Source organism: Zonotrichia leucophrys, chromosome 26 (assembly GCF_028769735.1).
Source record: "Zonotrichia leucophrys gambelii isolate GWCS_2022_RI chromosome 26, RI_Zleu_2.0, whole genome shotgun sequence".
Lineage (NCBI taxonomy): Eukaryota > Metazoa > Chordata > Aves > Passeriformes > Passerellidae > Zonotrichia > Zonotrichia leucophrys.
Genome location: NC_088195.1, coordinates 6,348,906 through 6,362,013, shown reverse-complemented (window position 1 = coordinate 6,362,013; position 13,108 = coordinate 6,348,906). Strand labels below are relative to the sequence as shown.

The 13,108-nt window shown below is 48.8% G+C and overlaps 2 protein-coding genes across 2 annotated transcripts in view; both read right to left on the bottom strand.

Moving 5' to 3' along the window:
• The window catches only part of LZTR1 (leucine zipper like post translational regulator 1), a 38,137-nt gene extending 37,171 nt beyond the window's left edge, over positions 1-966 (bottom strand). The window contains exons 1-3 of the mRNA XM_064733306.1: positions 764-966; positions 629-691; positions 223-279 (exon numbers count right to left, since the gene is read on the bottom strand). Coding sequence (XP_064589376.1) covers positions 223-279; positions 629-691; positions 764-939 — 296 coding nt within the window. The 5' untranslated portion in view covers positions 940-966. The remainder of the gene's footprint in view (positions 1-222; positions 280-628; positions 692-763) is intronic.
• Positions 967-3,225: 2,259 nt separating this feature from the next.
• IPO9 (importin 9) overlaps positions 3,226-13,108 on the bottom strand; it is a 40,723-nt gene continuing 30,840 nt past the window's right edge. The window contains exons 18-24 of the mRNA XM_064732898.1: positions 12,559-12,834; positions 10,820-10,986; positions 8,353-8,486; positions 6,749-6,868; positions 5,797-5,898; positions 4,941-5,017; positions 3,226-4,333 (exon numbers count right to left, since the gene is read on the bottom strand). Coding sequence (XP_064588968.1) covers positions 4,223-4,333; positions 4,941-5,017; positions 5,797-5,898; positions 6,749-6,868; positions 8,353-8,486; positions 10,820-10,986; positions 12,559-12,834 — 987 coding nt within the window. The 3' untranslated portion in view covers positions 3,226-4,222. The remainder of the gene's footprint in view (positions 4,334-4,940; positions 5,018-5,796; positions 5,899-6,748; positions 6,869-8,352; positions 8,487-10,819; positions 10,987-12,558; positions 12,835-13,108) is intronic.

Sequence of the window (13,108 nt, the reverse complement as noted above, 5' to 3'; positions counted from 1 at the left end):
CGCCGCCCGGCCTCCCCTCGGGCAGGATCGATAAGCCCGATAGCCCAGCACACAGCAGGCTGGCAGGGAGCAGCTGTGACAGCGCTGGGCGGAGCTGACACTTCCTCTCGGGTACTCAGGTGGTGCCACAAACTTCTACACCCAGCCCGAGGTGCTGACAGAAGCTGTGGCATGTCCCGGCCCTGCCAGCGACCAGGGATGGCGAGGGGCCGCGCTGCCCACCTGCACCACGAGCAGTCCTTCACGTCGAAGCGCAGGAGATCGTTCAGCATCGTCTTCCTGCGGGGAGGAACGGGAGAAGCGGCTGAGCCAGGCCAGGGGTCAGACAGGGGCGGCCACGGACCCTCAGCCCTGCTCCCCTCACACCCATCTCCCTTTACATCCATCTCCCCTCTCACCCACCTCCCCTCATACCCACCTACCCTCACACCCCGTACCCCCCATACCCACCTCCCCTGTCACCCATCTCCCCTCACGCCCCCTTCTCCTCACACCCATTTCCCCTCACACCCATCTCCCTTCACACCCATCTCCCCTCACACAAATATCCCCTCACACCCACTCCCCTCATACCCACCTCCCCTCACACCCATCTCCCCTCAACCACTGCGTTCCTGGCTCCCCTTACCCATTGTCCCCGCCGAACACGTAGATCGCATCCCGATAAGCCACCACAGTGTGTTTGCTGCGCCTGCGGGCGGCACGGACAGGTCAGCGGCGCCGGGAGCCCCCCTCCAACCATCCCGTCCGCTCCCTAGCTCACCGGGCCCCCACGAACTCGTCGCAGGGTGGGAGGCGACGCCAGCGGTGCACGGTCTCGAAGGGCCCGAAGTTGAGGGTGAGGTACTCGACGCTGTCCGAGCAGCTGTGGTCGAAGTCCACGCTCGGGGCCACCTTCGAGCGCCCCGCGCCACCCGCCGGGGCCGCGGCCGCCGCCATGGCCCGCGCCTGCCCTCCTGGACTACAGCTCCCAGCGTGCCCCGCGAAGCGCGCCCGCTTTCCGGCGCGCCTGCGGTCCAGCCGTCAGACCACAACTCCCGGCGTGCATCGCGCCTGGGGCGCCGGCCTGGCAGCCGCCAACCCCTGGACTACAGCCCCCAGCATGCACCGCTAGAGGGGAGGGGGCCCGAACGCCCCTGTGGAGCCCCAAGTGCCGCGTTCGAGGCTGGGCGGGGACCGAGCCCCTCGGGCTGAGCCGGTACCGGCGCTGCCCGGGTAAAGACGGGGAAGCCAGGCGGGATGCTACATTACTTGAGTTTATTTTTTCATTCAAAAACAGAACAATACTGATGAATGTGCATGAAGTCTCATTGCAGGGTCCGAGCTGGGCGGTTCGCTGGTCAAACACGGTCCGTGAGGTCGGAGCTGCGCTGCTCCCCTCAGGGAGTGAACGTGGCCAGTTCATCCCCACAGTCCTGAGGGGGATACGTGTGCCAGGCACCAAGGCAGCGATGGATGTGCTCTCGGTTGTGCAGTCCCCCACAGTCTATCCTTTGCTTTTCCTTAGTTTATGTTTCCTAACATGGTGCCAGTCACCTCTATGACCATTAGTTTAGTTTCTTCACAACAGCAGAGAAAACAAGTGGTGCTGCACCTCAAAACTAGAGCTCAATGCTGCTTTAGAGTCCAGCAGTTTCCATCCTGAGCAATCGCTGTGACTGGTCAGAGGTTTTTGGCACAATTCCTGCAGCAAACACAATCCTTGTATAAAGACACACCACAGAGCGAGCCTTCAGAATTTTATTAGGAAAGATGACAGTGGTTAAGCAGAAAAGCAACGAAGCCATGAGCACCAGCGGGACTTTGCTGAGGTCCCTCAAACCTTCTCCCTTGTGCACTCTCAGATCCTCTCCAGCCTCTTCCTAGGGATTCCTTCAGTCAGTATTTCTTGCCCAGCCCACCCTGCACACGGTGAGTGAGGGTGCTGCAATGCTGCTGCATAACCACACCATCCCTGTGCCAGTCCTGCCCCTCGGGCTGGTCCCAGGCTCCAGCTGCCATGCAGCAGCACCATGCCCAGCCAGCTCAGGCTGCATCCGAGCTGAGGATGGAGGAGGAAGAACCAGTCCAGCCAAGAGGAACAACCTTCCCACTTCTCAAGCAATCTGTAAGGGACACAGTGCCTTTTTTCTGTCCATCTGTGCTGTGGGAAACTCAGGTAAGTGAATCTCTACACGTAGAGACAATGCCACTTATCCTCCCATCCTTCCCTTCTCACACTCCTTGAAAAAGCACTGATAACTGCAAATCAAAGATGGTTTTACCCAAACCACAGATGAGCTCCAGCAGGAACAGGGCACTGACCCATCCATCCTTTGGCACTTACAATGACACAGACACCTTTAGATGTTTCAGTTCAGGGTCAGTACTAATGTCAGCCTCATTTTTCCTGGATTAATTTAAATCCCTCTGACCTCGCTAAAGCCCCCCTGTGGCACAGGATTCCAGCTCCCACTAGAGCACACACAAACCCCAGCAGCACCTCTGTGAGCCCAGGCTAAGCAGCCTTCAGTTCAGTGTGCTGATTGCTCCTGACACCCTGAACACACACACGTTTGCAGATGTTTGGCATCCACTTTTGTCCAAGTATGGATGCCTGGGTTTGTGCCTTGTTCTTCTTGGTGGGTTTTCAAAGCTGCACTGTTGGGTTTAACTTGTTGGCCCTTTGAGTGGAAGCTGAGAGGCAAAGGCCTCAGAACAAAACTCCTACTGGACTGTATGACAGGAGGGTCAGGGCACCCCTTCTGTTCTTATAGACCAGAGAATCCCCAGGGAAGAAAGACACTGAGACTCAATGGCATGGGAAGAGCTTATACCTTATTAGACGCATAAAAATCAGGCTTCAGATTCTGCTTCTCACAGAGTTAGTTAGGCACTCAAAACATTGAGAATGGCTCAGAGGAGTCTGCAGGGGATGGGGGTTCCCTCCTGCCTCTGCCCACTCTCAGGCACAACCTGAGACCAGTGAGAGACAGAAGGAGTCCAGGTTATGGAGGTTTTGATACAGTGTCAAAGCAAATGATTCCACAAAGGAACAGCAAGTGCCTTTCTTAAAAGGAAACTGCAATGGCTCAGCCCATTTTAAGCAGCAAATACAGCACAGGACTCCCTTTCTGTCCAGGTGGCTCCCATGAAACACCCAAACATCCTCAGGCAGCACATACAGAACGTGTCCTAAGGAGAAATATGTCTTTATAAAAAGTGACTTCAGGAAACAAGCACAAGTTCCTTTTAAATCTGTTTTATAAGAAGGATACCAATGTACATTTTAATAGTTTTATTTCATTTTCCCCAAAAGGGAACCAAAGGCAGAGAGGTGTTGTGAGATACATCACACTGTTCTCATGGGGAAATCAATTTGCAAATGTTATTTTACCACTCTATAAAAATACACACAGGAGTGTGAAAAAAGCAAAGTAGTTCAGAGTGGCTGTCATGGAGCAAATCTGTTAAATACAATCAGTTCTTTTTTTTCCCCTAAAAATTGTGGCTCCTTGTGTTCCAGAAAACCAGTCTTTCATAGCCACATGCCACAGGAACAGAAATGTAAGTGATGGCTTCCTCTGAGCATGTGCACAACAAGTGTTAGTGAAGAAGTGCTCCCATGGGAGATGTGAGCAGCAGAGCCCCATCCACAGCAGGAAAGAAGAAACGCACTCAGGTTCATTGTCTCAGCTTCCCTCCAAACTCCTCTGAACTGGCTCCATCCCATCCAGGCAGCTCTGAAAAGAGTCTGTGGTTCTATAAAAGAAGTCATGTTGTAGGATCAAGATATTTACCCTGTGTTACGTGAGGAGGAACAACAGCCAGGAGGAACAACCTTCCCACTTCTCAGGCAATCCGTAAGTGACCCGGCTCCTTTCTCTGTCCAGCTGTGCTGTGGGAAACTAAAAGTGCCTCTTCACAGGTAGAGACATTTCCTTTTAAAAATATTAAGGAAACATTATTTTTTATCTTTAAGAACTTCCTGGAAAGTTACTGTGGAAAATGAAAGTGCTCCTGTGGTGAGACCCATGTGCAATGTCCTTGCTGCTTTCTCAGGATTCCTCTCCTTAGCATCCTTAGATGTGCGTTAAGATGAGGCTCAAAACAAGGAGGCCATTGTCGACCTGGAACAAGGCAGGCAGACACTGGAAAATGTTTTAAGTCCTATCATAAAACGTGGAATTAGCCAAAAATAACCTGTTGCTCAGATCTGGCAGGTGTGGTCTCTGGAGTGGCTCTATATCCCGATGGCCTGCAGCACTCGCTTCTCGTTGTCGTTGAGGTGGTCAGAGAACATGGCATAGCAGGGCTGCTGTGCAAACTGGCACAGGAAATCGGTGAGATAGGCCTGGGAGGGACAGAAACAGCCTGTCAGCACCACCCTCCTGGGAAACCCTGCTGCTTCCACCTGGCAGGACACACAGCCCAACCAAGTAACACCCCAGGATTGGAGGGAACAGACAGGAGCGTGCAGGAGGAGGAGTGGAATCAGAGGGAAGGGCTGGAGCAGAGGAAAAGGGTGGGAGCAGATGGAAGGGCCCATCAACAGCTGCAGGTGGTGGGAAAAGCAGGAGCAAAGGGTAACACAGGGGCTGACTGGTGGGAGCATCTCCAAGTGGAGCATGAAATTCTGTCATGTTCACTCTCCAACCTACTCCTGACTTCTGCCCGTAGCTGAGAAGCTCACAGGTAGAAAAGTCTCATCTCCCTCTGTTCAAAGAGTTTTGTTCATTCACATTTCCACATTATAGATATTAATGATGAGGAAAAATAGCTCCAGAAGTTCTTAGGACACCTGGCCCTTTCCAAAGTAATTTCAATTAACAGAGTGCCTTCTGGATGACAATAACTGCTGTTTCCAGTGCTTACCTATTTGTTAAAGTACAACATTAAAAAAAATAAAGTTTATAGAAAATGACTGGAATCTGATAAAACCCCTCATTCTAGAGCATCACCTGGAGATCTATTTGGTAAAGAGGGTCCTTTAATGCATCTGGATCATCCTCTTCATCATCTTCATAGTAATCTTCATCTGTCAGAGGCAAATCAGCAGGTTTCAACATCAAAAAGAGCAGACTGTCTCAGGAAATTTTCTATTAAGCTATTGAAACCCAAGGATCCAAAAGTAAATAGTTTCAGCACTGCTGGGAAAAAGACAATTGTATCCAGAACATTCTCCTTTAGGTGATGTGATAGAAACCACTGGAGCCCAGAACCAGGGCCAGCGGAGGCTTGAGGAACACACAGGTGAGCCAAGCACACATGGGACACTCCCAGGCAGGTTTGGGAATTTTCCAGGATCTTCTGCCTTAATCCCATGTGAGGGTGGCACTTGGCCAGTTCTGAGCTAATGTGAGCAGCACCCCTCACTGTTTCCCTGGAGAGTTCTCCCTTCTGAGGCCACAGGAACCTGAGGGATGATGCACCCACTCATCTCTTTATGCAGCACTTGCTCCTCAAGGCCTCTCCACAAATGAGCTCACCCACCCTAGGACAGCACCACGCTGAGGTCACACCTACACCCTGAGCAGCAATTTTCTCTTTAGAAGAAATACCTGCAGGAACCTCCCGGGTGTGCAGCCTGTGCAGGATGTGAACTCCCAGGAGATGTTATTTATAATGCTGCAATCTAATCCCCATGTTGCTCAAAGCCATGGCTTCTCCAGAAAGTCCTAATTCACAATTCCAGAGCAGAATTCCTTCCCCATGCCTGCAGCCTTTGTTCTGCTGCTGGCAAGGGAATAAAACCTTGACTAGGATGTCACCTACTTGATTATTGCTTTGAAGAAGGACTTTCAAGCTGTTACTCACCATACTTGTTTGTGGAAAGAATATCTGACAAGAACTGTCCTGCTAAGCCTTCATCTTCATCCTCATCTTCCTCCTGATCCTCCCACATATCATTTGAATCATCTGTTTAGAAAAAGAAAGTTCTAGAAATGACCCAAATCCAAGAGATCTGTGATCACTCTATAGGTCCTGGAGTTTGTAGGCAAACACAACTCTGCCTGTGTGGGTGGATGAAGAGAACACCTACAATCCTCCTTATCCTTTTGGAATGATTCCAGAGCTGGAGCCAAGCAAAAGGCAACACCAAGAACAGATACTTGAAGTAGGAAGAAAGGCAAACCAGATACACCATGGAAGGGTAACTGTATTTGTACATGGTCAGATCCCATCTTCCAAACTAGCCCAAAAGAATTTTTAGGTCTAAGGATACACACAACACTGACTGATCTTATTCTCCCATTTTATTTATTTTTACCTAGAAGAGATTGGTAGCACTTAAATGCAGCACAGGGAAGGAAGATGTCCTAATGATGAACTGCACAACAAAACAAGAGATCTGGAGAGGGACTTTGACAAAAGGAATGGCTTCCCACTGCCAGAGGGCAGGGTTAGATGGGACACTGGGAAGGAATTGTTCCTGTGAGGGTGGGCAGGCCCTGGCACAGGTGCCCAGAGCAGCTGTGGCTGCCCCTGGATCCCTGGCAGTGCCCAAGGCCAGGCTGGACAGGGCTTGGAGCAGCCTGGGACAGTGGAAGGTGTCCCTGTCCATAAACAGGATGAGCTTTAAGGTCCTTTCCCACCCAAACCAGCCTGGGATTCTGTGATTCTATAAGCTTATCCTCTGGATCACTATTCAAGCCTTTGCAGGATACATGATTTACTGTCACAAAGTTCCTATACCAGAAATTCTTCTCAAGAGAAGATCAAGTAGCTTTAAGCCGTGCAAGGAGTAAAAGCAAACCCAGTATTTTACCTTGGCTCCAATCTGCAGTTGACTGTCTAGATGCATTTGCTTCCATGGCATTAGAGAGTTCGTTTATTATTAATTTTAAGATTTTTACTAACAAAGGAATGTTTGTCCAGCGCTCAGGATCTGTAAGAGAAAAAAATACACATATTCATGTTGCTTTTAATTAAAAGTTATAAAACAGGCCCTTTTTTGTTGAGGTGGGGTTTTTTTATTAGGGAGGTTGGGAGAGAAAACCAACTGACAAAAAAACCCCAAAGCTTCTTTCCATACACCCTCAGAGCTACATTCCCAAAGATCTCAATGCAGTATCAACCTTGCACATTCTGAGTGAGGAGGAGGCAGGGGGAGAATCTTCACAGCTGGATGAAAGTGTGACTCTACTCCTGCAGGTGCTTAATAGAGTCAGCTGGAGCCAACCCTTCTTTCTGAAGTCCCTTTGCACATCCACCAATGCTTTAATGTAAATGAGCAGTGCATGCTGCCAGGCATGGCTCTGCCCTTCTGAGGCACTGTAAGCTCCAGCTTTTCCTTACTAGTGTTCCTGCAGGGCTCAACTATTCCACAGGGCAGCCAGACAGTGTATTTGCCCTTAACTACAAAAGTGAAGATGCTATCAAATAAAGAATCTGGGAGCATTAGTTTCAGCTCTCACTAATGCTAGTATCAATCCTTGTTTAACTCAAATGCTGGCAGTGTTGCTGTCTGACCTTCATTGGTTTGGTTTTTTTAAGCCAAGAATAATCAGGTAGCAAGTGATTTGTGACCACCACTCACCTCTTAAAATCCCTAGTGCTTGCCCCATTCATCTCCTTTGCTGTCACCTTAGTCCTTCCCTGCATCACTGCAGATCCCAAGCCCGTGGCAGCTCAAGGAGCACTGAGTGCCTGGAGAGGCTCCCAGTGTGGGTCTGTACAGCCTCCACATCCCACCCCACCCCTGGGCACCAGGAGCTCTGGCACAGCAAGTGGCACAGCCAAGTCTGACTGATGGCTGAGGACAGCAGCCCCTGAGTGTCCTCCTCCCCTGGAAATACTCAGGAAATACTGCCCAGGGCTCTGCACTAATTTAAAAGATTAATCTCAACAGCAACCTCCAGTCAAAGACCTTGGGTTCAACCTATTAAAAATAAGAAAAGTCTTATGCAGGAGACTGGTAAGATTTCCTTAAAAGAAATCTCTAACTTGTTGAATCACTGCTTTTTGTGAAAGTGTCTCATTGAAAAAAACACCCCTTTGCTTTAAATCTCTGCATGCACTAAAGACACTTTCCTCTCAGAGAAGCTACCAGGCATCCAGAAATATCAATTCTGTCTCATGATGCAAAACAGCAGTGAAGAACTCCCCATCCCATAATTGCCTCATCCAGTTATATTAAATCAGACATCAGGAGTCCTCCAAACCCATCTCTGGCAGAATTAAGGTAAATAGATACAGGTAAACAGCTATATTAAGCACATGATGTATGAATTAGCTCTAAAAACCAACACATGCCTTCTGCAGGAACTATCTCCCACAGCTCTGTGTGATCTGCCAGACATATTTAAGGCCTTTCATAGCATCTACTTACAGAAAAAACATTCTGTTAAACACAGCAGAATGATCACTCACTTTTGGCCGACTTGGATCGTGTCCGAATTCCCTCATCCATATTAAATATTTCTTCTCCCTTCACCCTGATGTCCTGGAGTCTCTTGTCATCTGTGTTGATGCCATACTGCAGGAGTTTGCACAGTGCTACAGAGCTGGGAGCAAAGAACAGGAAAATTAGAGATCAGAATTTCCCTGAACTGTCTGGCTTTCACAGCCCCTCTCTAACAGGGAACACACCCAGAGCAGACACCCTGTGCCCTTTCTTCTGCATCTTTGCCAAGAACAAGCATGACAGAATTTTCCCATGTCTCCTGTTTTATGTCAGCATCTGAAACTGGACTCAGCTCCTGACCTGCACAGCAAGCTGGGCACTGGTCAAACTTTGGATTTAGCACCACCAGCAGTACAGACACCCACCCACACACACATTAAAGGTTTCTCCAGGCCAGAAGGGCCACCAGGTTCAAGTGCCTCTGCAGCACAATGAGCATCAAAACAAGGATGGAATTAAGAGAACAGCAGTGGCAACAAAGCAGTAATTTGGCTGATCTGTAGCAATGATCTGCCCCCTTTCTCCAGTCTCAATGCTCATTTTCACTTCTGGTCCTTCATGGCTCTGCCACACTCAGACCTTCCAGCCTGCTCCTCCCCTTTACATGTTCTTTCCATCTCTGATCTCACATTTCCACTCCACACCTCAAACCTTCTCCAGCTCCAGTTTTCACTGGAGTGTGAAAACTCCACACTGTTTTCAAGCACACTGAGGATGATGCTGACTACAGGTCAAGGCTGACAATCTCTGCTTGGCACCCCCAAATCTCTCTCTCTCCTGGCTCCATGAATCTCAAACTGAAGTTTTGGAGTTCTGTAGAACTCTTTTTGTGTTTTCATTTCTCACCCTCTCTCTCTGTCCCACACTATGGCTCTGACTTCTGCTGGTTTGGACCCAGGTCTTACCTGCTGCCCCAAGCTGCCCAAAGCTTTCCCATCATTTCATCAAAACCCCACAGCCACTTCTTCAACCTGCCCCCAGTGGCTGGGACTGTGCACACAGGAGGTGTCAGCTGCCTTCAGGGTCCTTCTACAAACCCTGAACAAGAGGTTCCTCAGGGCAGGCCCTGCTTTTCCTCAGGACACAGAAACTCCAAGCATTTACTAATGTGGTAAATGTCACCACAACCAATCAAATCCAACACAGTGTGGAGCCCTGTTACATCACTGTACACAAACATTTCTCGTTTTGAACAACACAGCTCTAAGCAATCACCTTTAACCTCATTCTCCTGGTCAGCCTTGGCTTTTCCCTGTGCCATAAGCCTCAAGTGAGCCTGCAGACAGGCCTGCACTGTGAAAATGGGGATAAACCACCAGGCTTAGGGATGAAACCAACAAAATGTGACCAAAAAGAGCACTGGAAACCCAAATCTGCTCCTTGTCCTTCAGGATTATTCACTAACTTCCATTTTGAACCTGCTTTTTCCCATTATTTATTTCACAGGCTATTTGACAGGCCACAACAATGACATAACAACACACACTAATAAGTGAGTTAACAGCTGGTGAGACCCCTAAGAGTGGTCTGTGAGGCTTCATGATTCCAGAAAAATCTAATGCAGCAGCTGTGACAAAATTTAAATGAATACAGAGCATCCCATGCTTTGGAATACAGCACTCAGCCTCCAACAGAACACAAACATGCTCCCACAGCAAAAGGGAGAGAACACTGTCGCAATTGGTTTCTTGATCAACTTTTAACTAGATCAATAAATCCAGAAGAAATAACCACAACACTCCAGAACTCTACAAAGGCAATTCCATGTGTTGAGACAGAATAAAGATCCATCCTGAACTAAGTAAAGTGTCTAAGAGAAGTGAAAAGTCTGTAGAGCTAAAGTTAAAAGGGAAGCTGCGTTCTAGAGACAATAAGGAAACAGAGAAAGAAAAACAGAAAAACCACGAAGTCAATCTGCCCCCGACCTAAAAATTCCTCCGATAAAGAAGAATTAGTGCTAAGTGTCATGCAAGATAAATATGTATAAACTTATTGTGAAACTGTATGCATATGCATTTGAAAAGGAAATAAAAAGAAGTCTGAAATCTTCAAGAGTATGCATGCCCTTTTGAAGAGTCTTGCGTCCAGCGCGCGTCGTAATAAAACATACCAAACTTTACAACTTTTACAAGTTGTAAAGTTTCTTCTTTTCTCCGCAAAACAGTGTGGAAGCTCTTCTCATCTCATTCACACAAATTCAATCCCAAGAGCAGCCCCGTGTTTGCAGGACCTATCCCCTTCTCCCTCGTGTCTCTGTTGCACCACAGGAGCAGCAGGAGCACTGCTGGGGAAGCTCAGAGCTTGCTCCAGTTACCCCAGCTCTGCTGGCAGTGCAGGGAGCTCTGCCCAGTGCTGGCACGCCCTGCTCCCAGCTGGGCCAGCACTCACAGGCACAGGGATGAGGGCACTACCAGGAATCTCTGTGGCTCCCACCTGACTTTGCCTTCATACTGCCCATAGAAGAGGTGCTGCCTGCTCATCCACTCTGCCATCACAAACTCCAGGGCAGGCTTGCCCGTGGGGCCAGGCAGGCTGCACAGGAATTCCAGGAGGGGCTCCAGTTGTGAGTGAACCAAGTGGGCAAACACCATGATCAGGGACTGCAGGAGGAGAAAGGCAATGTTAGCTGTACATAATTTAATAGCTGGAAATGTTTTATCAAATATTTAAAGAGCTTGCTGAAGGAAGCTGAAGCTCCCTGCAGGAGTGAAGGCTGTGCTTACCAACCCCAGGAGGAAGGGAAATACACCCAGCTGCAAAGCACTGTGCTACAAATGCAGGAAATAAACACCAGCACATCACCACTCAGCAGCACCTTCCCAATTCTGAATGCATTTTGAACATGACTTTAGGGAAAGAACTACAACTTCTGAAAAGGTCTCATTACAACATGCAGTTGTAATGAAGTCTGACTCCTAAAGACCAGGGCAGAACTCATTTGCTGTGTATGTCTAAATGGCACTTTCCCACTCTGAGGGCATCTCTGTAGCCCTCCTCAGGAAAAAGCTGCCCATCTCCAGAGGACCATCTTCCAGGCCAACACAGGGAAGAGATCCAGCCCTGCAAAATGCTTGGCTACAAGGGCTGCATGGGACTGCTTCAGATTTAAACTTCTGTATCTTTTAAATCCAAACCCAAGCAAAGTGAGAGCCATTCCAAACAATTATCATCAGTATATCCAGGGGTAAAAAAATCCTAAAGCAGGTGAGATCTGCTGACATTGAAATGGCCATTGTGGCACCACATGCACTTTGAAAAATCAGAGAAATAAGATAAAATGCTTAGAGCAGAGTGAAGCTCAGCTGAGTGCTGCACTGGGGGCAGAGATGGGATCTTGCTCAGCAGTGCCAGCAAAATGTCCTCCCCCAGCTGCTACCAAGGAACCAGGGCAGTCAGCATGAGCTGTTCTACATTGAGGGCACAGGCAAAAAAAGACAGGAGAGAGAATGAAGACCACTGGGAAAAAAATCACTCCAGAAAACTGTGTCACTACAAGTAGGTCAAGGCTAGAAGAGATGGTGATGCTCTTCAGTGGGCTCACTCAGGCCAACTATGCCTCCCATCCACCAAAAGCTCATCTTGTCTCTAGTCCCAGGCATTTATCCTTGGAATACAGAACAAATCCACCCAAAAAACACATGCTGCCTTTGCCATAATGTTCCTACTGAGGCAACTCCTATCCCTCCAAAGAAGGCTTGCAAGCCCAAGGGCATGAGGGACTACTGAAGGTACATTACAGCTTATCCAGGACAATCTTGCTTACCCTGTAACCTGACAAAAAAATTTTGGACCTGAGGAACAGCATGGAGCTGTGTCACAGGAGGGTCAGGTTGGGTATCAAGAAAAGCTTCTTCTGCCAAAGGGTGGTCAGCACTGAACAGGCTCTCCAGGGAATGATCATACCCCCAAGGCTGCCAGAGCTCAAGGAATGTTAGGACAGAGTGAGATTGTTGGGGTGTCCTGTGCAGGGCCAGGAGTTGGATTTAATGATTCTTTTGGGCTCCTTCTAACTCAGGAGATTCCATGATTCTCTGATCAGAGCAGGCATAACAGGATACACAGACCCACCAACTGAATGAGCCATAAATAAACAGGCAATAAATGAAAGGAAATGGTGACAGCTTCTTCTCCTGGTGCTTCTCCTCACTCTCCTGGATGCCAAACCTGCTCACCTGCATCACACTGAGCGTCTCTGCTTGCTGCATTTTACTCAGGATGGCTCTCAGGATCTGGTCCAGATTCTCTCCCAGCTCACTGCCGGCTTTTGAAATTAAAGTGGAGACCAGTCTGCCCACAAAGGCAGCGGTGAACTCCGAGGTGCGTGGGTCCAGGAGCTGGCTCACCACCTGCATGACGTACCAGAGCCCGTTGTGGCCCTGCTCGTCGTGCCACTGCGCGATCTGCTCCAGCGCCACCGACACGTACGCGCGCAGGCACTCGCCGCCGTTCTGGGGACACAGTGGGCAAGGGGTCGGGGAATGAAACAGGAAAGCTTTATAAATATGAGTGTCCAGCAAAAGATTTTGAGAATATAGAAACTATAAGTGAGATTGAAATGAAAGCAAGCTTTGAGATACCTCAGTTACTGAACATCTGGAAAACAATGGTGTGCCCAGCTGAAGGTGATCCCCTTTTGATGAAACAACACCCTCTGCTTGCAGACAGGGTCAGAGCAGACCCTACAGCTTGGCAGAAGGGCCCAAAGAGGAGTTTTTAGGGTTT